General features: G+C 31.7%; 3 protein-coding genes across 3 annotated transcripts; 2 read left to right on the plus strand and 1 right to left on the minus strand.

Moving 5' to 3' along the window:
* The first annotated feature begins 14,519 nt into the window (after positions 1-14,519).
* LOC105111178 (patatin-like protein 2) lies at positions 14,520-17,708 on the plus strand. Its single transcript, XM_011006465.1, has 7 exons — positions 14,520-14,852; positions 14,924-15,158; positions 15,763-15,845; positions 16,284-16,420; positions 16,518-16,793; positions 16,964-17,079; positions 17,185-17,708. Exons 4-7 carry the CDS (start codon positions 16,322-16,324, stop codon positions 17,240-17,242), a joined length of 549 nt encoding a protein of 182 aa, XP_011004767.1. The 5' UTR covers positions 14,520-14,852; positions 14,924-15,158; positions 15,763-15,845; positions 16,284-16,321; the 3' UTR covers positions 17,243-17,708.
* On the plus strand, positions 14,616-15,959 carry LOC105111191 (patatin-like). Its single transcript, XM_011006482.1, has 3 exons — positions 14,616-15,179; positions 15,763-15,852; positions 15,951-15,959. Exons 1-3 carry the CDS (start codon positions 14,616-14,618, stop codon positions 15,957-15,959), a joined length of 663 nt encoding a protein of 220 aa, XP_011004784.1.
* A 1,303-nt stretch (positions 17,709-19,011) lies between the features above and the next one.
* On the minus strand, positions 19,012-20,523 carry LOC105111179 (peptidyl-prolyl cis-trans isomerase CYP19-3). Its single transcript, XM_011006466.1, has 2 exons — positions 20,439-20,523; positions 19,012-19,741 (listed from the first exon to the last, which is right to left on the minus strand). Exon 2 carries the CDS (start codon positions 19,717-19,719, stop codon positions 19,195-19,197), a length of 525 nt encoding a protein of 174 aa, XP_011004768.1. The 5' UTR covers positions 19,720-19,741; positions 20,439-20,523; the 3' UTR covers positions 19,012-19,194.
* Between the last annotated feature and the right edge of the window lie 7,437 nt (positions 20,524-27,960).

The raw sequence follows: 27,960 nt of genomic DNA on the forward strand, positions 1-27,960 counted from the left end.
GTTCCTTTCTATGCTAAATTTTTGAAAGATCTATGCACTGTGAAGAGGAAACTAAAAGTGAAAAAGAAAGTCTTTTTAGCAAAACAAGTAAGTGTCATTCTTCAGAACAATAATGCTTTGAAATATAAAGACCGTGGTTGTCCTACAATTTCTTGCTTTATTAGAGAACAAAAAATTAAAAGAGCCTTACTTGATCTGGGTGCTAGTGTGAATTTACTTTCATATTCAGTTTTTCAGAGTCTCCATCTAGGTGAGTTAAAACCAACTTATATATCTCTTTTACTTGCTGATAGATTTGTAAAAGTGCCTAGAGAAATAATTGAAGATGTGTTAGTATAAGTTGATAAATTCATTTATCCTATGGATTTTATTGTTATGGACACAGAACCTATTGAATCATGTAATTCATTTCCTGTTATTTTAGGACATCTGTTTTTTGCAACTTCTAACGTATTGATTAATTCTAGGAATGGACTGATAAAGTTATCATTTGGAAATATGACATTGAAGATGAATATTTTCAACATTTGCAAGCAACCTAGAGATGATAATGATTTATAAGAAGTAGATCATATTGACGAATTGGTTTATGATCAACTTGAATCTACTTTAAGTAAAAATGAGTTGGATGAATCTGAAGATTTGCAAATGATTTATTCTAAAGAAATCACGGATGAAAAACACACCAAAAATATTGATACGAATCTTTTATCAAAAGTGACAACAAATTCGACATCTAACATCACACCAATCGATGATTACTTTCATAAAGAATCCTTACTTTCTCTTAATCCAATGCCTTGGTATGATAAAAATAATAATTTTCTTGCTTTAGGAGATTTTCCAGCTGATTAGAGTACCCAAGACAAAGAAAAGTTTTTGAATGAAGTGAAGAACTTTTATTGTGATGACCCTAACTTATTCTAATATTGTCTTGATCAAATATTTCAAAGATTCATTCCTGACAATGAGGTAAGTAGTGTCATTAAACTTTATCATTCTGAACCATGTGGAAGTTATTTCGTGTCAAAAAAGACAGCTGCAAAAATCTTTCAAAATGGATTTTATTGGCCCACCATGTTCAAAGACACGCATGCATTCTGCAAAACTTGTAAAAATTATCAAAAAGTTGATACTGGTTAAAAAGTTTTGTTTTATAATTCTCAACTCTATTCATTCCCTAGAGAGCTAAGATCAAGATGGAACAATCCTTATGGGGCCTATGATATTGAGAATTCAATGAATGACAATGTTTTTAAGGAAAATGGACATCGTTTGAAAGCTTACTTTGATAATTTTCCTAGTGAAAATGAATCAACTAGTTTGAATGATCTTGTATATAAAGGTTGATTATTTTGTTTTTCTCATATTATTTTTGTGTTTCTTTTTGAGTGATTTTTTCTAGTTTTTCTCACCCTGGTCAAATGGCGGATAATGGTACTCCGTGACTTAAATCGGTTCTTTCAGTTTCCCACAATAATTGATATCTGTGTATATATTTGTGCAATTTTTTGAATCTCTCTTCCAATTCTCATTTGAAAATGAACACTAATCTTGAAAAATTAAAAAAGTATTTTCCTACTCTGCCTCAGAATACGATTACAAAAATTTATCGTGCTAGATGTGCAAGATTAAGATTGTTAATGAATCATGGAATTCTTGAAGATATTCGCTGGTTGATTGAAGCAAAGGTCCAATTATCAGGTAAGAGAAAGGTTCATTTAATGTATGGGGGAGACAGTCTTGAGTTAATGGGAGGTGTGTCAATAGCTGTATTTTTAGGAGGTAGTCAAGTTTTGGGGGACGTCCCCAAAGCTTTAGCACAAGGGAACATCATTGGAAAAATAATTGGAGAGGAACTTCAAGTCTCCATAATGTCAACTCGAATGAATGCAATGTTTAACCATGTTGATGCTTTCATTGCTTTACTAGGTGGTCTAGACACATTGGAAGAGATCTTTCATATTTCCTCATGAGCTCAACTGCACATTCACCATAAACCCATAGGTTTGTTAAATGTTAATGGTTATTATGATAAGTTGTTGTCTTTTCTTGATCATGCTGTGGAACAGGAATTTCTAACATCTTCTACACGACAAATCATAATCTCTGCTGCTATTGCTGAACAATTAATTGACCAACTACAATCTTTCATTCCTGTAATTGATCCTTCCATGAGTGGCATAAATTGGTTAACTAAGGAAAGTCGTAAAAAGCTTAGATTGGATTTGAGCCTTCATTTGTGAATCTTTGTGTCTTTTGGTTTTATTATTGTGTTTTGTTGTTACTTATACTTGTTTTAGTATGTTTTAGGTTTGTCAGTGTTTGTTATTTTAGGTGATATCTTCTATACTCTATCTTTCTACCTTTAAACATTGAGGAAAATGTTTTGTTTTAGTTGGGGGGAGAGGGTAGTAGCTAAAAAAAACCGTATTTTTTTATTTTATAAAGTATGTGCAAAATTGTTGTTACTATAATGGCAGAGTAAGGAGAACTTTTATGACTCTTGAGACGCATCTTAGTAACCATTCTTAATAAGGTCTATCATAATACTTTTTGAAATATTCAGGTTTACAAACTCTCACATTGTTATCACTTAATTTTGCTCATATACTTATTTAACATGTATTCTTAAATCTTAATTTACACACACACTTTAACATAAGATTGTGGGTTGCATATTGGATTATTACATTATTTATGTTCTTTTGTTAAAGGCAACAACTAAGGAAAAGGGATAGTATATAATTAAAAAATAATAATGATAATAAAAATATAGATAAGTTTGGTTTCGTAGCCTCCCTAACCTAAGCAATTAAGCCTGAAGGGGTATTTTAACACCTAATACCCTAAAGTCAACTGACTTGGGAGCTATTGGCCCAACGCTTGTTACATGGGTTGAGGAGAAAACCTTAAGGGAATCAAACATTGCACTATCTGCATATCAATATCTGCGACCCGAGTTATTAAGCTCGTAGGGGTGTCTCAACAGGTAATACCCTAAGACCAATTAGTCTAGGAGTCATTAGCTGAAAACTCGTTATATAGGTTAAAGATGCATGATGTTTTAAGTTATATGTATATATGTATATATATAAAAGAAAAAAAAGACAAAAATAATAATCATAATCTAAGGAAGTTAACCTTAAATATTAAAATAAAAATTTTGTTTTTGTCCAAAAAAATCCCCATAATTATGTGTTGATAAATTGATCATACAAGAAAGGTTTATTAATATCTTGTTAAGAGGTATTGAGCAGATATATAAATTTAATGAGAGTTTGTTTATCTGGATAGATTAATGGAAGTTAAATAATGAATACCTTGCTTTGTGGAATTTGCAAATTATTTTTCTATTTTAACGCTTTGATTATTAGGGACTAGTAATAAGCTAGTTGGGGGGTGTGATTAGTACTTAAAAGTCCATTTTTATCTTGGTTTTATATCATCATTTTGCACTTGAAGTATTAATAATTCCTTAACTAAAACATGTTTTATAATAATATATCTAATAATATAAGATACCTTTAATTTATGGTAAATGTTTATTTTAAATATAGGCCTATCACATAAATGAAAGGATTGATTGATGACTTTAAGAACTTAAATTGCAAGGGGAAAGATATCACCAAACTTAGAAAAGAGATGTCGGTGCATTCCAAACAGGAACACTGTTCAATAATTGGGTCATATATGGAGCTATAGATCTCAGATTTGTGTCTACTTTATATGGATGGAAAGGTAAGACATGGGCCTACAACTTTCATATGGAGCCAAAGATCTAAAAAGGCCATTTTCAAGTCTAAATTGTTGTAACAACAAAGAAGCCCGAATCTATCCTCTAGCACGAGCATTATTCAGTATTTTGGCCATATCTAGAGTTTTAGAAGTCAAAATGAGTTGACGTTTTTACACAAGAAAGCTGAGACAATTTCCTACAACTTTCATGTTTTCAAGTGGCTGTAATTTTGACGTTTTAGGCAAACAAGAGAAGATAAGGATTGTTCGCAAGTCAAGAGTTGGTCACCCACTCATTAATTAGTCATCAAATCAATAGTTCCCAATTTTGGCCTATAAAAGGAGACATTTGCCATGCATTTAGGCATCTTGGTTTCCAGATCAAGATCATACTCTTACTTTCTTTGTATTTTTTATGCTTTGCTTTCATTAATATCAAGTTTATACCTTTCATTTCCTTTCCTTTACTTAGTTAACTTTTATCTTATTTATGTTCTTGTTTTGTTTATTTATTTTTCTTTCTTTCATTATGTCTAGCTAAGTTTATTATGTCAAGGTGAAAAGGGTACACTAATGGTGTAGGAATAAATATAGTGTAAACTTAATATGGACTTTAATGTTTGATACTAACATGTTTTATATTTGTTATCTTGTTCACTTTTTAATACTTTGCTTGTTAAATGACTAATCTTGATTTATATCGTATAACAATTGGTACAACAAATGCTTGGCACTTTCATAGTTCATACTATATGGAATAACCGACACTTGAGCTATGAAAGGAACTTGATTTATTGTTAACATAAGTTATAATCATGAATGCTTGACAAAATTTACAAGTATTAGCATTAATCGAATAAGATGACTAATGTAATCATGTTAACAATCTATCATCTAATTGGAACCTTCTTTGTGTGTGGTTTCCAATTAAATAATAAGAGTTTATACTATACTTGTTTGACACACCATTAGTGGATCCTCTAACCTTGACATTGTTTGTTATCATTATTTAATCCTTACATTAATTTTTCATCTCAAAGTTCTTATCAACTTTTCTTTTTCTACTTCTTCTTCTTTTTCTTTATTATTATTATTATTATTATTATTATTATTATTATTACTACTACTACTACTACTACTATTAGTATTATTATTGCTACTATTATTATTATTGTTGTTATTGTTACTATTGTTGTTGTTTATAATTTCTACAAGTAACCTCCTTATGGTTCAACCTCGGTCTTGTTGGGTTATTTATTACTTCGACACTCCTGCACTTGGAAGAAGACATTAATCTTTTAGTCGTGTCAACCATTAGTGTAACCTTTTTACCTTGACATAATAAACTTAGGTGAACATTATGAATAAGAAAAATATAGATAAATAAGATAAGAACATAATTATATAAGTATAGTAAAGGAAATAAAAAGTATGAACAAGAGATTAAAGAAAATATAACATGGAATAAAACTTGAACATTACAAAATACAAAGAAAGAAAGCAAGAATATAATCTTGATCTGAAAACCAAGATGTCTAAATGCATGACAAATGTCTTTATTTATAGGCCAAAATTTAGAACTATTGATTTGATGACTAATTGTTGAGTGGGTAGCCACCTCTTAACTTGGTAACAATCCTTATCTTCTTTTCTACCAAAAACATCATTTCTAACATTAGAATTTGAATAGATAGTCTTCATGATAGTTTTAGAAAATTATCTTAACTTTCTAACAAAATAAGAATAACATCATTTGGACTTCTAGAACTCGAGATATGGGCTGAACACTAAATAGTGTCTGGGCTGCAAGACAGATTCCGACAACTCTTTTGTGGTTACAATTTGAGCTTAAAAATGGCTATTTTAAATCTTGGACTCTTCATGAAAGTTTTAAACCTATGTCTTAGCTTTCCATACATATAAACCAAACCTAAATCCAAGTTCTATAGCTCCAGTTATTATCCAATAACAAAATGGTGTTCTAGTTTGAATTGAATTAGCATTTCTTCTCCAAGCTTAACCTTTTCTTTGTCTTCTCAATTTTGAAATATGCCTACATTTAAAATAAGCATTTACTATAAATTAAAGATATCTTATATTATCAAACTTGTTATTATAAAACATGTTTAAGTTAGGGAATTTACTAATACTTTAAGTGCAATATGATGATATAAATCTTGATAAAAATATACTTTTAAGTATAAATCACATATCCTTTTATCTCTATATCAAACAAAGATGCATTTCTCACTTTTCTCATTAAATTTGGTTCTTCTTGCATTTGAGATCTTTGCATGGGTCATATAACCAAAGATTCAAAGATGAGTAACACTTGGTTTATGACCACTTCATGCTTCTTCTAAAGTGACAACTTGCAAACTTCTAATTAGGCATATTTAGTAAATACATTGCACATGATACAACTTTTTCCTAATATTGTTTAGGCAGCTTATTTGCTTTGAGTAGACTTCTTTCCATATCAAGAATAGTGCAATTATTTCTCTTAGCTACACCATTTAGTTGTGGTGTAGAGGTTAATATTGTTTGATGCCTGATGTATTGTTGTGTATAAAACACTTCAAAGTCATTTGATGTATATTCTCAACCTTGATCAGATCTTACAGTTTTGATGTTATAACCACTTTGCTTCTCAATAATTGCTTAAAAATCTTTAAAAAAATTAACACTTTTAGCTTTCTCTTTAGAAAGTATAACCATATGTTTTTGCTATAATTATCAATAAAGGTAAGGAAGTACCTATTATGTCTAGTTGATATTGGCTTTATGGGACCAAACACATCAATTTGTATATACTTCAGTAGCTTATTTGCTTTCTAGTCGACCTCTTTAGCAAAACTAGCTCTTCATGCTTGTTAAGGAAAATACTCTCACATACTTTATTTGGATGATCAATATGGGACATACCTTTTTTTGTTACCTATTTTTGGGCCCAGCCCAAGAAATAAGGGGCAAGTCATGACATGACAAAAAAAAAGGTCCTGATCGGCCCCAAAAGAGAGGACGGGTCCTAGCCAGCCCCAAAAAGGGGCCAAACTATGGCCAGACCTAAAGAGAGGACGGGTCCTGGCCGACCCCCAAAAAAATCCAAGTCGTAGCTAAACACAAAAGAAGAGAGGTCCTAACCGGCCGGACCTAAATGAAAAGGCATTCTGGCCTACCCTAAAAACGAGTCAAACCATGACTGGACCCAAAGAGAGGACGGGTCCTGGCCGGCCCTAAAAAGAGGCCAAGCCATGGCCGGACCCAAAGAGAAGAGGGGTCCTGCCAGCCTCAAAGGCAACTTGAGGGTCTTTGGCTAAACCTAAACTAATGACAACTAGGAGGAAAAAGACTAAGTCATGACCAATAAGAAAATGGGTCAAGACCAACCCACCCCTATATGAAAAGGGTAAAAGGTAACCCAAACCTGGGTAATTAATTACGTTACTTGTAGAACAAACCATTGTTCTACACGCACTGAACCTTGCAAAAAATCCCTGCTAGTTTTTCATATTTGGTCTAAAGGCAATGGCTTTGAACACCTATGCTAGTTGTGGAGGAACGTAGAGGGGAGTTGTACCATCATTTAAAGAAAACCAAAGAAAAATTAACCAAAATAATCGAATTGAGATAAAAAACCTAATTAAATTGATTTTCAAAACCATAAATTTTAACAGGTCCAGTTCACTTTTGGATTTAAAACTGAAATCGACAAACCAAACCGGACCAACCAAAAAACCAAAGCAATATAAATTAAGAAGGGTATAGATAGTTTACTATTGAAACCAAACCTCGAAAAACCAATGCCTTAACCCCTGAGAATATTTATCTCAATCTTCCTTCACCTTTAAAATTTCAATTGCTTTGCCTCTGCGTTTGTCTCCATCTCAAAAGTCCCACATTATCAAGATTCTAGCCTTCTTTACTTTTGCACAAGCCTTCTTTACTTCTGCGCAAGTTGTTGTAGTTGTGACAGAAGGAGACGACTCATTTAGAAAAAACACAACAAGGTAATTTTTGATCCAGTACTTGGTGTTTGCCTAGGGATCCAAGGCATATCAATAAGAAACAATGATTAATGACCGAAGATGAATTTATAGTTTTTGTTGTTTACTACAACAAAGATGGATCTATTACAAAATCCTCTAAATGGTTAGCTAAACTACATTGTAATAGCAGGAAATATAAAATTCCAAACAAGGAAAATTTAGTGTTTGATCTGTGAAGGGATTTGGTTTCCTAATTTTTTTCCAAAAAAACTGGATTTAACCGAACCAAACTAGTTTGGTTTGAACTGGATTTTGATCCAATTCGATTAATAATTAACAAAATTAATATAACTTGGTTTGGTTTGTTTTTTTAGTCTAAACCGAACCAAACAGAACTGTGAACACCCTCAATTTAATGGTTGGGATTCTACACGTGGAGAATAATTTCTGAGATCACAGAATCAATCAGAATATTTTGTTTTTCTAATTTGCTTTATTTAATTGCAAGTCAACCAAGATTGTATCCCATATTAGTGTATTTTGTTTCTTAAATAAAGCTCCATAAAGGCTATATAAACCTTTGGGGCTGACCTAAAAAAAAAAAGAAAAGAGAAAAAAAGATTAAGGGAGAAGAGAGAACAAAGAAGAGGAAAGAGGCGGAGAGTAAAAAGTAGAAGGAAACAACATAAAGATTATGGTTTCTTAAGATTATCAAAAGCCAAAAACAAACAAGGATTGCCTTTCGGTCTCTGCTCTATTTTCTGCAAACAAGATCTGCAAAACAGGGAAGAACAGAGGAGCTAAAACAAGTAAAGAGACGGATAAATATACAAAGATAAAAGCTCAGGAGATGGACACCAATAGAGAATAGAGGGGAAAGAGCCGAAATAGACGACAACACTGATAGACTAGCCAGCACGCCTTTAACATCATTGTCATCCTTTTATTTCCACCTCCATATTTGTTCTCCTCATCTTTTTGCATGCATTGATATTTCTATTTTTGTATTGTTCAAGTGAATTATAATTCACTTGAATAGTAACCAGACATGCACGTGTGAGGAAACTCACGCGTACCTTTTTTTTTGCCTAGCTGGGTCACTAGTTTGGGCAAGTGACACGGCTAGACTTGCTGGGTTTAGCCCAGCCATACAAGTAGAGCTGGACTCAACCCCTAAAAAAATTTTTTCTTGTGTGTTGCATATAGTCAATACCCTAATATATTTTGAACATTTTTTTATAAAAAAATAAATATTTGAAGTTTTGAAAATGTGTTTTCACATGGATTTCTTAAATACAAAAATTATTTTCTTGCATTTTGGATTTTACATGTTTGTAAATTTCAAAGGGTGTTGGCCAATATTCCAAAAATATAAAAATTTTATTTTTAGGGAATTCGTCTTATTCACTATTAATATTTGGATAAAAAAATCCTAAAGAGCTTAATATCCAAAATATTATTAGAAATAATTTTCTATTATTCACTGTTAATATTTGGATAAAAAAATCTCAAGTGGTTAATATTGAAAATATTTTTTCTAGGAATAATAAGTCATTATCTTTTAATAATATAAGGACAAAGAAACCTATGAAAGGTAAATGTCCAAAGTGTTTTTAAGATTAATACAATTCATTCATTTTTAACATAAGGGTAGATTTGTGCCCAAAATGTTATTTAGAACAATTTAATTACACATTTTTTAAAAAAGTCTCAATTATAATTGGGGACATTTCAATTTTTGTTCCATGGTTTATGAGATGTGAAAGTAAGAAATATTAAGGTAAAAATAGGCTTTTAAAGCACCTTAAATTTCTTTAGATTTCTAACTTAGTTTTTTTGTTTCTCTTCCTTGTGATTTATGAGCCGCGAACACTTGAAATACTAAGAGAAAAATAAACTTTTAAGTACATTGAATCTCCTTAGATTTCTATCTTAGTTGTCTCTTAATTCATAGGTTGTAAATTTATTTCAAATCAAACACAGATTTCAAAAGATTTGTATCAGTTCTCCTTGACACTCTATAGACATATCTAAAGATGTGATCCACATTGATCAAGAGTTCTTTCTTTTAGACTTTGAACCCAAGTTCATTCATCATAGCAAACTCATCTTAGAAAAACTTATTACAGAACACCAACACTATAACAATTATAAGGCAAACCAAATACCAAGCAACTTAACTTAGGTAGAGCGTAGTAGGGGTGCTAAAACCTTCCATTTAGGCAACCAGTCCCTCGCTTTAGAATCTTTAAAGACCAGTTAAGGTTCCTAGTGACCATAATACTAGGTGACAACTCTTTTATTCACAAAACAAAGACATCGACATCATTTCCCCATTCCAGGAAGGGTCACCGCGACGCCATGCTCTTATGAGGGTGTGACACCTTTAACCATCTTCTTGCTTGCTAATATCTTTAGACTTGTAAAATTCAAATGTCCAAGTCTTAGATGTAGAGACATTCTTCATTATTGGAGATGACACTCAAATACTTTATTATGTCATTTTAGATATTTATAAGAAACATCATTTTCTTAGACATCTTCACAAAAGCAATTAATCTCTCATTGTAGTCCTTGATTATTAGATGACAATTCTTCATGAAAAGAGTATAATCTTTTTCTAAAAGTTGACCTACACTCAACATATTGTGCTTTATGGTTGAAATATAGTAAACATCTACGATGTATCTATGATCATCACTCTTCAACCTGATTGTAATGTTACCTTTACCTTTTACTAGAACTTTTAAGGTAACTTTAAAGGTGATTTACCCTTGTACATGGTTTCATCTAGATCACCAAATAGATTTTATTGTTCATACATGTGATTGTTGGCTTCAAAATCTAGATGACATACATTCTCTTGATTCTCACCTAATCCTTGTTAGACAAATAATGCAGCTGGTCTTTTTATGGTGGTATATCCACTTGTTAAAGTCTCTCATTGCTTATATTTGTCTTTTTTAAGGGATAATTTTGATTGTAAAGCATGCTAAATTGCGTTATCTCTATTTCTTTTCATAATATTTTGTTCATGAGCTTATAAATAACCTATAAGCTCATCATCCACCATCAACTTGTCCAGTTCTTTAGACTCTTTAATAGTGATAACAACAAAATCAAATTTTAGATATAAGGATTTTAAAATGTTCTTTGTAATCTAAGCATATTTGAGGGCTTCTCCATTTCTTCTTATATGATTGACTATCACTATGATTCTTGTGTGATAATCAAAAATAGATTCTGAGCACTTTATTTGCAATAATTCAAATTCACCTCATAAAGATTAGAGACAAATCTTCTTAATTTTATCAGCATCTTTGTATTTCTATTGGAGAGCCTCCTATATTTCTTTTGATGTTTTTGTTGGAAGCAATAATCTCAAATGTGGCTTCATCAAAACCTAGATAAATAATGGTCTTTACGTTGTTATCTTTCTTTCTATTGACTTTAAAGACTTGCTTTTATGCCTCTTATAGAGAATCTTCTACTTCTTTAAAATTTGGTTCATCATAACCACATTCCACAACCTCTATACATTCTTATGAGCATTCTTATGAGCTAAGAAATGCCTTTAATCTGATACACCAATTATTATAATTATCTCTGGTTAGCTTCTAGATGAGTGTTTATGCATTTTTTATAGTCTTTTTATTATTTAAATGACTATATCACTTTTTAGGAGTTGAATTTTGAAAAATATGGACACCACATATGAATCCAAAATGGTCAAAATAGTAGAAAATTGATCTGACTTGGTTGAAAATAGGTCAAAAATGGGTTGAATTAGTCAAAAAACCAATTCTAGATGTTAGTCAATTCTCTAGGGTTGAATCGGGGATATTCCAAAAATATTCTTTTAGCACAACTTGATGGCTTGGCTTGGCTGAACAACTTGGTGACTCGGGTTATGGCTTCATTTGGTTGGCTCGACTCGGCTCCAATATGGCATGCATGTGGCTTAGTCGTCTTCTTCCTCTAGACTCGTGGGTGATAGTGGCAAATCTTCAGGAGGTGTGTGTGGGACAACACTAGCTTTGATTAGGCTGATTTTTGCACCGTTGAGTTTTTAGTGATGAACTCTATACTGTGAAATGATCAAAATATATTTTTGACAACTTTGAAAATTCAGGTGCATCTAAAAAACTCTTCTAATTTTTACGAACAAGGTTTTGATACCAGTTGTTGATGGGAGAGGTCACTGGTAGTGGCTTTGAAACCCTTTGAAGAGTAAAACACAACGTTTTATTTCATAAATAAGAAGTTTGTTAAGCTCTCAAACACACCCTCTCTTTCTCTCTACTATTTTTCTTTTATATTTCTTACATATAATAACATAAATTTAATTGTCTATTTATATACAAATTAAAAGAATGAAAAATCAGATTTTAAGTGTAAACACAAATTGTTAGTGATAGTGTGAAGACGGTTGATGATTGACTGTGGTTAGTGGCTAGTGGTTGATATCCTCCATCTTCTTAATTAAGTTTACTACAACATTAACCATCTAGGTGGTGACCAAGTGGTAAAGACTTGAGATCAAGGGGTTTGCTCCCTCTGTGGTTTCAAGTTCGAGTTCTTGGTTGCTCATATGATGGCCACTGGAGGCTTACATGGTCGTTAACTTCAGGGCCCGTGAGATTAGTCGTGGTGCGCGCAAGCTGACCCGGACACCCACGTTAATCTAAAAAAAAAAAGTTTACTACAACATTCAAGGGAGCTTCCATGGAAGATGGGTTTATGCTGGAGCTATCTTCTTGAAATATTAGCAAAGAATGGTTACGGAAATAACCGTTCGTGAAGCTAAGCCAACAACATAACTTCAATTTTCAACAACATTTCGGGCTTCATATAAATGCATAAAAAGTTTACTGCTAAAATTGTAAACAAAGTAACCAAAAATATTTCTTACACGAGAATTGCATTGAACCACCTAATTTTGCCGCCCGAGTAATATTTCCTTCTGTTCACATTTCTAAATCACCCTTACTTTTGCTATATAGGACGGAGAAGAGCTGGTCCATTCTCAAAGAGTGGACAAGAAGTCAACAATCTCATGGGGCTGGGATTTATTAATTTGTCATATGTCCATAAATCTTCCAGCCGTCCACTCACATCCTCACTCTTACACGAAGTTTAGCATGTTTTTAGAAGATTGGCCTGCTCAATTTGATAATCAGTCGACATGAGATCTGCTCAGGTCAAGTCACTAAAAAAAGAATAAAAATACATCGTTTTGAAAAGAAAAGAAAAAACTCAAAGCTTGATCATTAATCATGATCCGAGTCTTAGGCTGAATCGATCTTTGGATTTGGTTTTATAAATATTTTGTTTTGCATGACCTACATATCTTACTAGGGTTACAAATGAAAAGATTGATCGAACTCATGGGAGGAAAGACAATACCAGATGAGTACAAATCATTGGTATCAACTACTTGCTTTGCTCCCCTCCTCGGATATGAATTCTTCCGCCTTTTGAGTAAATATTTCCCGCTTTTCAGATTGACGAATAAGCCGTAGTTTTTCTATGTAAGATGGAGAAGAGCTGGTGCTTTCTCTTTAAGTGGTAAAGAGGCAGCTACGTACGGTGGTGAAGATAAAAAAATTTAAATGAGGGCAAAATTACTGATAAATATTTGATATTATGTATTATATATATAAATTAATTCGAAACATATATATTAAGTCCTGTTTATTTTTGTATTTTAAAAGTATTTTAAAAAAAATAAATTTTTTTATTTTTTTCTTTGCTTCAAATTAATATTTTTTTTGTGTTTTTAAATTATTTTGATGCACTGATATCAAAAATAATTTTTTTAAAATAAAAAAAAATATTATTTTAATATATTTATGAATGAAAAACACTTTAAAAAATAACCGCAATCACACTCTCAAACATGTTCTAACTCATATCAAATGAAATTAATTTAAGAACATTTTTAAAATAAAAAAATTTATATTATAATTGTTATGTTCAAGTTTTTATATTTTAAAATTATTTCATGATGATTTTATTATCAATCTCATTAAAAATATTTTTTTCAAAATAGCCCAAATCATATAAAAATAAACGTTGCTGAAAAAAAAATATTGTGATTTTAATAGAATGCATATAAAAAATCCAAAAATGGATGATTTTCCACGAAACATGCATTTGCTTTATTTGGACATGAAGACACAGAGTACTATTCCTTTTCTCTTTTTTATTTCTCATATTTTTCTGTAACTTCCCTTCCATTCATGAGACTTTTCAACTTTTAATTTATGTTTCTGCACGTAAACATGTTTATAAAAAGGTAAGGGGGCAGTTGCCCCCTTATGCCCCAGTGAGGCTCCACCCTTGGCTACGTACACTTCCTAACAAGTTCAAGTTTCAGTTCTAGATGGCAAACCCGCAGTGAGCACTTGTGTAATTTGCATTCATGCATTCTCCAGCATTTCAAAGTTTCCTAACCAAAATCTTTTGTTTGAGAAATCCTATAACTTCTGCAATATTGACATTAACAAGTATTAATCTTGTTGCTATTGTTGTACGTGTTCTTAGTTTACTTTAAAAAATTGTAGGCAATACAGTGTTTGTGAATGGATCGGATGAAGAACTTATCACCATTTTTTTTTAATTAATGTGGTGTTAGGAGTTTGCGTGCATTATAACTAATCCCATAAGTTCTAAAATTAGCAACATATAAGTTTCTAATAATTATCATATAAGCAATCAAAAACTCGAATCTGTATCACCATTCTTAATGAATGTTGATGGTGGGGGAGTGAGAGGTATCATTCCTTATCTAATTTCGCAGGAGTTGGATCCTGAAACAAAGATGTGAGGATTGCAGATTATTTTGACTACATTGCTGGGACTAGCACAGGAGGGCTTATAGCAGCTATGATTACTGCACCAAATGATCAGAAACGACCTTTGTTTGCTGCAAAAGATATCAATGACTTTTATCATAAAAATGCTGCTGTTATATTTCCTCAGAAAACCGAGCCTGACGTTGGAACTCTTCTGGGAGAATTGGTTACCACGCTAAAAGAAAGTAACCCAATCCCAAATGCTGCAAAAGACATTGCAAAGTTTAACCTTGAGGAGTCGGAGCAAATTCTTCAGTTCGTCGAAAACGTTAGTACTAGTTTGTTAATTTGTTTTCCAGATGGAGAAACTGGCACGCACTTATTAGCTCATGTTAACAGGTATAATGGCAAGAGCTCAGGTGACAAATTGATGAGCTCTAGCTTTCTAGATATCATCCGCTCCATCTGGTTTCTTATCTTACCGTTGTGTTCTCCCCGGTATGATGGCGGTCCTCTGCGTGACATAATCCAGAAATTATTGAAAGAGACAATGCTCTCTGAGAATCTGACTAATGTGATAATTCCTTCTTTTGATATCAAGCTTCTACAGCCAACAGTTTTCTGCACATCGAAGGTCATTCTTCTTGATTCTGTGGTAAACTATAGGAAAATTATTCGTCAAGAGCAAGCTGTGGCGATGTTACTGAATAATAGAGGAATTCTGTGTAAATTGTTCACAAGTAATTTAAAAAAAAAAACAACGTATAATATCCTCGTTTTGTAGAAAACACACCGCTAATTGGTAATTTCATGATACCATTTTGTAGTTTACATGAAGTCATTGGGTTAATTTGCTTGTCATTGTGTGTCCAAAATAATTTTATTTTAATTTTTATCCTTAAATTTATTTTTTTAAAATTCACTATGCTAAGCACGTCAACTTAATTATAAATTAATCAATTAGAACATTTTAATTTAACTAAATTAATATTAAAATTAATTTAAATTAAAGTTCAAGCCATGATGGATTTGTCATGTCAACTAGATGTGCATGTCCATTCTCCCACTGTTCCTAAACTGGCAGCATCGCCTTGTCTGGTAATCATTTGTCCGTATATACTTAGAAAAATGTAACAGTAATAAATAATGGCTTGATGTGTTTTAAATTTTTTGTCAAAATAAAAAGGCAACTGGATATATAATGTCATGCCATTATCCTTTCTGATGAAAAAATGCAGGAAAGGCATGAGAAGTCAATGGATGTTCAGCTATCAGAAGTATGTCTTGGGTCGTCTGTAGCACCAACCTACCTTCCTCCTCGGGCACGAGTATATTTGATCATCATCAATTCCTAATATGTAAACCCTCATATAAAATTTATATGGTGTTTATAAACTATTGAAAGTCTAACTTGATAATGAAATAGGTTAAATGAAAAAGAAAAGGAAAAAGTAGTACTGGATAATTTAAAAGGAAATTTTAAAGAAAAGAACTTATATATATGATATTTAAAAAAAAAAGCTAAGATGAGGTGTTTGGTTAAATGAAAAACACATGAACTAGACATGAGGACATTGTTGTAAATATTAATAGCATGAGAATATAAATATGTGACCTTGGTTTCTTTTGGAAGTCACTTTGGCCGAACAAAGATTTTTTTTTATAAGAAGAGAGGGGAAGAATTTTTTTATATCTTTTTCACTTGATCTTCTTATCATAAACACTTAAAGTACTTGGATTGAGAGCTACTACCACCGAGCTATTTTTCAACTACCACCGAGCTCAAACAGGTTTGTCATGGCACGAGTATATTTGATCGTCCCCCTCCTCGTACTCTTAAAACTTCCAGGGAATACAACCCGGTTGATGCATGGGGGCGTTGCAGTTAACAATCCTGTAAGTCACAGTTTATGTAACCTTGTTCTATGTATATTATCTATCTTCAATAAATTTGAAGGAGATAGTCAATTGCTTTTGACAATGTTTTTATCAGACCTTTCTGGCTATATGCGAGGCGATGAAAGAAAAGAAAATCAATGCTCGTAAACTTCTTGTTCTTTCCCTTGGAACTGGATCATCAAAAGGAACTAACAAGCTCGAGGTTGGAAGCCCTGACACCGCATGGGGACTCGTCAACTGGTTTTTTGGACCTGAACAATCTCGCCCATTGACTGATGTCTTGATGGCAGGATCGAATGAGATGGTTGAAATATATACATCCAGTTTCTTTCAGTTCTCTGGTTTAGAAGACAACTATATCCTCATTCAGGTATTTACGACCCCCTTCCTTTCCGTATGAAGCTCCACAGGTGGTAGCTACAATTGTTCATGTGTTTTTTATGCTGCCAAATTCATGATTAAAGATGTTGCAATGCTTGAATGATTGGCATTGTCTAATGAAAACCAAATGATCATACATTTTCCTTGAATGTTAACCAGGTTGATAACTTGACATATGCCGAAGCCTCGATGGACAACTCGAGCAAAGAAAACCTTGACAATCTCGAGAAGATTGGTAAAGAGAGAGTGGAAGCTAATAAAGAAAAGCTCATTAAGTAAGGACAAGATACGTGCTTCTTGGCTTTGCTGTTTCTCTGCTGATCATTAGTTCTTAATTAATTAGTGTAATTTATAGCTGTTTATGCACTGTTGTTCTGCAGGCTTGCCGAAAGATTGTCCGCCATAAGACATGCTAGCCGATCAAGTCTTTCTGGATGATATTTTTTCAAGTACATAGGATGTTGCTGACACCAGACACCCGTTATTAGTTCCATAGTTTTCAACTTCGAAAGTAAGAAAAAAGAGGGAAAAAAAAAAAGGCCCTGTAATTCTAGTCTAGTATCAGAATAAAGTCAGAGAGCATATATATGGCTTCTCTATAACCAGCTATCTAGAAGGATTTGCAACCAACTTCAATTTCAGAGATTGACACTTCAGGCCAGGTTGCTTCTTCGTCAGCTGTAGTACGTAATAGTATTTATACAAGAATAAGAAAATAAGCTATATATGTTATATAAGAAATAATTTGTAGTAAAATAAGTATGTCCACCAAGAGATGGCATTTGGCTCGAGCTGTATGAGCTTGGGTGGGGATCTGGGCAGTGATCCTAAGGTTATTTGAGTTGTAGACTCTCTATTGTAATACATAAATAAAGCAGCAACATCTGAAAAGAGGTCTGAGTTTTTATGTCGTTGAAGAATGAGATTGGAAATACTAGCGATGCATGCAAAGAAGCTCGCTGTGTCTGTGTGTAAGGATAAAACTTCTATGCTAAACTGCTAGTATGAAAAATAGATCATTGGGGATAACTACATAACTAGAGGATTTGCAAGCAAAGAAAACTTCACAGAGTACACTGACACATCAAGCCAGACTTCTGAGTGATAGAGTAGTGTACTCTGTATGGAGAATAATAACCCATATCAAAGAATACCATAAGGAACGAAAGCTGCTCTTGAATTGTGATAGAGGGGTAGGATTTGAGCAGTTATGTCTCAAGTATGACCAGTGGATTCTCTATTGTACCAAGAAAAGAGAAAAGGAAGAAACAAAGCAGCAGCATTCATAAAAGTTCGACATGTAGATTCTCTGCTTCACCAAGAAACCAAGAAAAAGGCAGGAAGAAATAAAATTAAAGCCTCCGAGCTTCCATTTTGTGCAACAATTAGCAGATTGCCGCCATTAGTAATCTACAAGAAGAAGCTCGTAATGAATATTTGGATTGTTCAAGTAAATGATGAACCTATGGATAGCTCTAAACTTACCTAAATATAATTAGACTTGTTTGATCTTATTATAGGGTGTTTTGGGGCTTACAACTGCTCTTAGCTAAACTTAAAGAGAAAATGAACCTAAAACTTCTTCAAGACAGTCATCCAGTTCAACGCAGCTTGAGTAGAATCTTTTCTATGCATCTTGCCCATAAACAACTTTGCAAACACTAAAACAGGTCATAGAACATTAATCGGCAACAAAGCAAACATTGCCTGCAAGTTCCAAACCATGGTAACCAGACCCTGGTGGAATTTATAACTTGAATTAAATAATGAGGTGGCTTGAATTGATTGGTTGATTTAATTAAGCAAATAGAGTTAAAATACATTGCCTCTCATCCAATAAATAGAATAAGATTTGAAATTCGGCTTGGCACTTGTTTCTTAGCTGGATATGAACCTGTGTAACCTAGCTTTGATCATTTATATATATATATATATACACACACACCTAGGCTGAAGAAATTATAGAGGCAGAAAGACTACAGTATCTTCTTGAGGCAGTCATCTTTGTGATTTTGCCATCAACAAAATTAGTGTGGTTTTCTTGCGAGTTACTTCTAAGTATATCCAGGTTTTTGGATAACAAGATATTTGAATGTGAGCTTGATTTGCATTTGCAATCCCTAATATTTGATTGCGAAGTTTTGTGAAGTTTTATTCAAATAAATTCAATTTCTGTATCCCTTTTGTTTGTGTTAAAAAGTTCAAACAAGCAAGAATTTAATATTTCCCAGAAACGGAGCTCATATATACACAACAGGGGTTAAGGTTGCAAATGACAAGATGAGCATTGCTTTACAAGTTCAAATGAAAAACTACATTGTTGCAAAAGATAAAGCTTGCAGCACTTAATTACGTGAAATACATCTAAGACATTATCTTGATCATGCACTTCAGTTCTCTATTATTTGACCACAATCTTCAACAACAACAGGTTCCTTTGTCGTCCCACTATTGGACCCTACCTTCTCCATTTCCTGAACAACGCCATAGCCATCTACAACTTTCCCAAAAACAACATGTTTCCCATCAAGCCATGAGGTCTTCTCAGTGCAAATGAAGAATTGGGAACCATTTGTGTTCGGTCCAGAATTTGCCATTGATAAAACACCAGGCCCTGTATGCTTCAGCTTAAAGTTCTCATCTGCAAACTTTGCGCCATAGATTGATTCTCCTCCAGTTCCATTACCCCTAGTAAAATCCCCACCTTGACACATGAAGTTTGGGATTATGCGATGGAAAGTCGAACCCTTATAGTGTAAAGGTTTCCCAGCATTTCCAATCCCTTTCTCCCCGGTGCATAGAGCACGGAAATTTTCAGCAGTTTTTGGAGTAGCATCAGCAAATAGTTCCATCACAATCCTCCCTGCTTTCATCTTGCCAATTAGAATGTCAAAGAAAACTTTCGGATTCGACATCTTCAATCACACAATTCAAACCCTGTTAAACATCAAAAGAACAAAGAAATTTCAGTACCTAAACTAGCAACAATCCCTAAATGCCTATTTTCATACACTAGATTCCCACAACAACTATAACATCAAAACAGAATAAAAAAGAACAAAGAAAAGAATAACCAATGTAGCAACTTGTTCGAGGCCATAATCAAAATGAAATCAAGATTTGATAGGCACGGAGAATTGCTATTAGTATCGCCAAACTTCAATGCAAGTTGTGCCATTTTCGACACCCTTGCTCTGCAAATTGGCTTTACAAAACCCAAAAAAAAATCCAAAGAGATAAAGCCACCAAACATAAAGACAGGCAAAAACCCAGATCCAGAAACATGCATTTCTTATCAAAACGAAGACCCAAATCCATACAAAAGCATAACTTTCAAAAATAATAGCAAATGAATAAAAAAATGTGCATCACCCCACAAAAAATCCTCAAGCAAACAGGTATATTGTCAAAAGGTTTTTTTTTAATGGGTGATTTATGATATTGCACAAGCTTTGAGCTCACAGATTTTTTGAAATAAACCACCTGCAAGCCTTCGATATGTGCTCTTCAACACTCAAAACACGCAAGATTTACATCAATTAGTTCAAAATTAATACAAAAGAGAATAAAAATGCAGTGCAAACTGTGAAACAAGAATGAGAGAGGTTGAAAGTAGTGTAGAGAAGGCGCACACCTTGACACGTGAGATTGGAGTTGCAGGGGCCAGGTGAAGAGATGGAGGTGAAGGATTTTAGCTGTGGTTTATATAGGCGGAGGTGTTGGGGGTTTAGGGTTTTACAAGAAACTTTTTTATTTGTTCAATTTTACCCCTTTATGTTTTGACTATTTTCATTATTGCCCTTACAAGAATGGGCTAAAAGATGGAAGGAAGCCTTGATGCATGTTAGACAAAAAAGCCTTGAAGTTTAATTTAAGAGCCTACAAAAGCCACATTAATTGTATATTTAACATATCTTTAAAAGGATAGCAATGAGACCTCAAGCTAGATTCCTCTTCTTATTTTTATTTTTTTTACATATGAGATATTTATTAATTAATTATTATAATCATTAATTAAAAACATGGTTTAGCGTAGAAAAGTACAAAAATAATACTTGGGAGAGTCAGAGAACTTACTAACAAAACTAAACCTAGCTATAATCATAGTCAAACAAAACAAATATTAAATTAATTAATTAATTAAAATCAAACTACTAAGTCAAATTTATTAAAAAAAATTAATATAAATTTAATGATTTATTAAAATATTTTAATTTTTTTTGATAAATTACAATGATTTATTAAAGTATTTTAAATTGCAAAAACCATTTAAAGTTTAAAATCTAGATTATCGAGAAAGTTGTTATTAATACAGTTTATAACATGTCTTGGTAAGTTAATTTTCTAACTTTATGCAATTTAAAGCGTAATTGATTGCATAAAACAACGCTTTGTATCACATATTTCGGGTTTTCAGTATTTAAATTCTAGATTTGTTTATCTTTTATATAGTTTTGACAAATTTATTTCTTATACATAATTTTTAAAACAATTATTGATTGTGGTGTTTTTCACTTGCAATTTATCTCTTAAAATAACTTATATGTTCCTAGCAATAAATTACAAATGTTTTTTCAACATGATTTTAACAAGGATAGAAATTATTATTTTAATTTAATGTAATAAAATAACACTTTTTATAAACTATAGTAAAAAAGATGATTTCTATGTATGGTTTTAAATATTGTAAGTTTAATGATAATATATATCAAAAATAAAATAAAATTTTCTAAGTTTTATTTTGTCTTGTTCTTTATTAATTAAAGAGAATATAATAATACTCACTTTGTTTTATACATTACCACTAAATACAGGTAAATATCTATCTTTTATTTTATTTTATTTTATCTCATCTCTTTATTATAATTATTATTTTATTATTTCTAGAAATTACCAAATGTTATTATAATAAGCAACTCATTCTTCATATTTTATTTTCATTTATATTTTTATATTTGTTTTATGTAAAACATGTTTATTAATTTTCTTTTTCACTTGCAATTTATCTTTTGAGATTTTGAATTTTATAAGATCCCATCATCTAACTTCTTAACATAATCCCAAAATTGAATAATTTGTCTAACCATTTTCATCATCTTTCTTCTTTGGCCCTTCAGATATAATAAATTTTGAGTAACAAATGGATTTCAAAATAATTGTCAGAAAAAGAGACTGCATGGATATGTTCGTTGAAGTGGATAGCAAAATGACCAGGTAAGAAATTCTCCTTGTTCTTAGATATGCTCGTTGAAGTTGATAGCAAAATGAACAGGTAAGAACAAAACTACAATATCTTCTGAGTTCATGAATTATTAAGCAACATATATAATTAAGCTCAGCTACCTGATCAATCTATAATCCTACTTACAAATTTTACAACTTGCTAATTGACTTTTATATAACTAAATGGGAACTTTTATTTGGAAGCGTAAAAACAACATAAAACATATTTGGGTTGCGCAAAAAGAAACAAAATCGGATTTTTGATTTATATTTCTATATATCTCAAGTTATTTCTTAGCAAATTTTTTGTTCCTTTAAAAAGGAGAGACAAAAAGGTAGAAATTAACAACGATATTCAATTTAATGTTTTTCACAAATATTTCTTTAAACATTTATATTTATATTTTTTATCTTTATATTCATATGTGGACTATTGAATTTAATTAACTCAATTTACACTATTAGATCTGAAAACTAGAAAACATAAAAGCAAAATTCTTATATATATATATAAGGGAGGAGGTTGTTTAATATTTCTTTATCACACACATATAAATTTTTCAATTTTAAAAAATACTTTCTAAAAATATAATTGTATTAAAAGTTTGATTTTTAATTTCATCAAATGTATATAGAAACATCAATCGCTCAAATAAACAATAAATTATTTATATGATTTAATAATAAGTAACAATTAAAAAGAAAAGAAGGAATTAGAGTAAATTATGTTTTTAGAATTGAATAAAACTTATTAATTAAAGAGATCTGTATTAAAAAGTATAAGAATTAAATTAAGTCTTATTCTATTTATGTACGAATTTTGTATTTATATATGGTTTTTATATTACCCATTACAGTTCCCTCGACCAAACATTAAATTAAATTTAAGAACTAGGATTATTTTTTAAAAAATCGAGATTCAATAATGGAAGAATAATGCAATGTGAAATGGCCACTTAGTAACTCTTACAATGATTGAAGAATACGAATACTGCAATGTGAAATGGTTCAGGTTGTCGGCTTGAGTTTTTATTCATTTGCGGATGCTTGTCTACTTCACTTCTCTCGTTCATATTACTGAACTTGTGCTGCCATAATCTATGATTTATAAATGTTCACTAAAAATTGAATATATATCTTTCTGTTAGAAAAACGGTGTTTAATTAAAATTGAAATTTATTAATAATATGTATTTATTATGTATGCTTCATAATTTATAATAGTTGTGTGTATTTTAGAAAGCATTCAGAGGATTCATTTGTTTATTTATTGATATATAGTGATGACATATTGATTCTCTTCAAGAATATGTGTTGCATCAATAATTTTAAAGATAAATTAAGTAGTAATTTTGAAATAAAAAATTTAGACGCAACAAAAATGATTTTAAATATAAAGTTACATAGAGTTGGAAGTTTTGAGCAGTTATATACTTATGACAAAGAAAGTATCTTCAAAAGATACTTGAGCATTTAATATTCAAGATTGCAAGTAAAAGAGTACTCTACTTACATTCTATTTTAGATTATCTTCAGCTTTATCACCAAAAATTAAGATGGAGAAGGAGCATATGTCAAGAGTTCTATATGCTAATATAGTTGGAAGCAATATATAATGCTATGGTTTACACTCATCCAGACATTTCATATATCATTAATATGGTCAACAGGTTTGTGAAAAATCTTGGTAGACTTCATTAGTAGGCCATTGAATTGATACTTTGTTATCTTTAATGTATCACATTCGTTGATTTGGTAAATGATAGCTATTATAGCACTAGAAGTAGAGTTGAGGATATTATAGATTCAAATTACATTGTGATTTTGACAAAAGATTACTAACAAGTTATGTTTTAATTCTTTTAAGATGTGTTATTAGTTGAAAAGAAATTTCGCAATTCACTATTACCTTGTCTAAAATAGAGGGTGAATATATGACATTGAAAGAGGTAGTTAAAGAAGATATATGGTTGGGAGGTTTGGTTGGTAATCGCTATTTGTTACATGAGTTGATTATTATGCATAGTATTAGTTAGAGCTCTATTCATTTGGTCAAGAATCGAATATACCAAGAAAAGACCATACATATCAATATAAGATATCACTTCAATCTAGATATCAATTGAATATGCTCATAAAGTCTATCTTTATAATGAAGTTCAACCATTGCTTAAACTTAATTGGTTTGTTTAGTATTTGAGAGGTGCTTGGTGGAGGTGGAGGTGATCAAAGAGTAATTCAAGTTTTATAAGTTTGCTTAATTTAAGACAATATTGAAATTTGTTGGGTTTGTCTTATATTATGGGTCCAAATGACAAAATAAATATCCATGTATTTAGTCCATATAAAAGTCTAAAATTATCATATTTCAGGGTATAACTTATTTGTTTGTGCTTCCATTATTTACACTTTGTTGGCGAGAGGGAGATGTGAGATATCACTTCAATCTAGATATCAATCAAATATGTTGATAAAGTCCATCTCTACAATAAAGTTCAATCATTTCTTAAACTTAATTGGTTTGTGTATTACTTTAGAGGTGCTTAGTGGAGGTGATAAAAAAGAAATTCAAGTTTTGTAAGTTTTCTCAATTTAAGACAATATTAAAATTTGTTGAGTTTATCTTAAATTATGGGTCCAAACGACAAAATAGATATTCATATACGTAGTCCATATAAAAGTCTAAAATTATCATATTTCAAGATTCTTTACACTTTGTTAACTAGAGAGAGGACAAAAAAAAAGGTTTTGGATTTTAGGTGAGAGAATAATTTTGTGCAACACTTTGTAATTTTTTATTTATAGACATTCACTATAAAAATTAGAAGATTACAAGGTGATGAACCATGTAAATTTTATATATGCTTTTATATGATTGATTGTACTTATTTTTTTTTATATTTCTCTACTCACTAAATGGTTTGAAATTTTAGAATTATTACGCTACTTTCTCCTATAATACAAACTCAAATCCAAAAAAAACTATTTACCTATAAGAAATTAAAATAAATTGCTCTTGAGAATCATTTTTTAATAGAAACAAAAAAGAAAAAGAATGAAAGCCTAGTTAGGACAATTTAAAAAATGAGAATCACAAAAAGGAACAAGAAACCTACTCTCTATGGATATTACATACTTCATAATTTATATTACAATTTTGTATAAGTGGACTATATTACAAATATCTAGAAGAATTCAATGTTAAAACCATGATTATATATGTTCGATATTTGAATTAGTACTTCGACCCAAAATCATGATCTTCTTTCTTACAATTCCCATATGAAGACAATTTTGAATTCTCATTGAATAATAGAATATGTTTATTCTAAAAGTTTTTGCTATCATTACTATAATTAAATATGTTTATTATAGATCTCTAGATCTAGTTACTTAAAATTTTCTACTATCATTACTGTTAAAATAATTAAGATCAAACACAAAAAGAAGGTTAGAATTCTGAATAATCTGTATATTATGAATGTTTAACCTTAACTTAAATACAAATAAAGTATATATAGATTAAACTGAAAGTACTAATCTACCATTAATAAATAAGACTACATAAATATTATTTAACATCTCCCCTTAAACTCACGATGTGACAGCTATGAGCATTGAGAGTTTGCCAACTAGAAAACGAAAACGAGAGATGGAATGTGTCTTGGTGAAGAAATCTGCAATCTACAAGGAAGAAGGAACAAAAGGCAAAGCAATGGTGTCATGCTTGAGATGATGACGAGTAAGATGACAATCGATCTCAATGTGCTTAGTTCACTCATGAAAAACCGAGTTGTGAGCAATCTGAATAAAACTCTAGTTGTCACAATACATAGGAGTAGGATGAGAAAAGTAAACTCTCATATCAGTAAGTAACCAACGTAACCAAACAATCTCTTTGGTAGCAGATGTTATGGCACGATATTCTGCTTCGGTGGATGATTGAGAAACAATAGATTGTTTCTTGCTTTTCCAAGAAATAAGAGAATCACCTAAAAAGACAGAACCCAGTAACAGATTTGCGATATGTGGGATCACTACCATGATCAGCATCAAAGTATGCACGCAACTCCAAGGAAGAGGTGGATGAAAGTAAAAGACTCTGAAAAACTATACCCCGAAGATATCGCAAAATACAAAGAACAATAGCCTAGTGAACAGTAATAGGAGAGGCAACACACTGACTAACAACATGAACAACATATGCAATATCTGGACGAGTAATAATGAGATATACCAAACTCCCAACAATAGTACGGTATAAAGTAGGATCTATCAAAGGTAAACCATAAAAAAAAGAGTACCTTGCGTTAACCTCAATGAGAGTATTTATAGTCTTGTTATCAGTAAGTCTATCCCGCTCAAGAATATCTGCAACATACTTCAACTGAGAAAGAAGGTAGCCTCTAGGTGAGTATGCTACCTCAATACCCAGGAAATATCGAAGATAACCCAAATCCTTCATTTCAAATCGTCTAGCCAACTCTATCTTCAAAACTAAAATACCATCAATGTCATCACCAGTAATAATCATGTCATCAACATATAAAGACAGAATGATACGACCTGCATCAGTGTACTTAATAAAAAGAGCAGAATCATGACTGCTAGAAACAAAGTCAAGAGATGAGATCACAATAGAGAATTTCTCAAACCAAGCACGAGGTGCTTGCTTGAGACCATATAATGCTTTCTTAAGCTTACAAACATATCTAGAGTCATGTGAAATACTAGGAGGGGGTGCCATGTAAACTTCTTCTTGAAGATCTCCATTCAAGAAGGCATTTTTAACATCAAGTTGAGAAATATGCCACTGACGAATCGAAGCTACGACAATAAGAGTATGAATAGTAGTCATTTTTGTAACTGGGGCCAATGTCTCCTCATAATCCATACCATACTATTGAGAATATCCTTTTGCAACCACCCTAGCTTTGTATCGTTCAATATACCCATCAGAATTAGTTTTAATCTTATACACCCAATGACAACCAACAACACTCTTACCAAGAAGTAGAGGAACTAGATCCCAAGTATTTGTCTTATGCAAAACAGAAAGTTCCTCATCTATAGCTTGCTGCCAAAGTGGATCAAGAATTGCCTCTTTATAGGAAGAGGGCTCAAAGTGATAATGAATAGAAGCTAAAAAAAGAAGTAAATGATGAAGAATAACAAGAATAAGCAAAATCTGGTAGTTTTGTGGACTTACGAATGCGGATGGACTGACGTGGAGGTGGATCCACAATCTTAGATGAAGCTTGAGGGGCTGTAGATGGGAATGGAGTTTCAAGTGTGCTAGAGAGTAAAGTACCAGTACCTACAGAGTTACGAGTACAAATTGATCGAATATGGGGAGAGGTATCATTACCAGAATCCTTAGAAAAGGGATCTATATGAATAATATCATATTTAGTCATGTTATGAGTAGTGGATGGAATAGAAAAGAAAGGTATATGCTCAAGAAAGACAATATGATGAGACACATAAAGTTTCTGAGTTATTGGATTAAAACAACAATACCCCTTTTTACCTTCACCATAACCTAGAAAGACACAAACAGCGGATCAAGAGGATAACTTACTGCATTCTACATAAGGATGAAGAACGAAACAAGTACAACCATAGACTCTAAATGAGGAATAATCAAGGGCATACTCATATAACTTTTTAAAAGGAAATAGACCCGAACTATGAGAAGATGAAATTGTATTAATCAAACTTACTACAGTAAGAACAACTTCTCCCCAAAACTCACTAGGAACAAAAGCAGACAACAAGAGAGAATGAGCAGTTTTGACAATATGCCTACACCTTGACATAACTAACTTAGCTAGACATAATGAAAGAAAGAAAAATAAATAAATAAAATAAGAACATAAATAAGATAAGAGTTAACTAAGTAAAGGAAAGGAAATGAAAGGCATAAACTTGATA

This window comes from Populus euphratica, unplaced genomic scaffold (genome assembly GCF_000495115.2).
Source record: "Populus euphratica unplaced genomic scaffold, PopEup_1.0 scaffold482.1, whole genome shotgun sequence".
Taxonomy (NCBI): Eukaryota; Viridiplantae; Streptophyta; class Magnoliopsida; order Malpighiales; family Salicaceae; genus Populus; species Populus euphratica.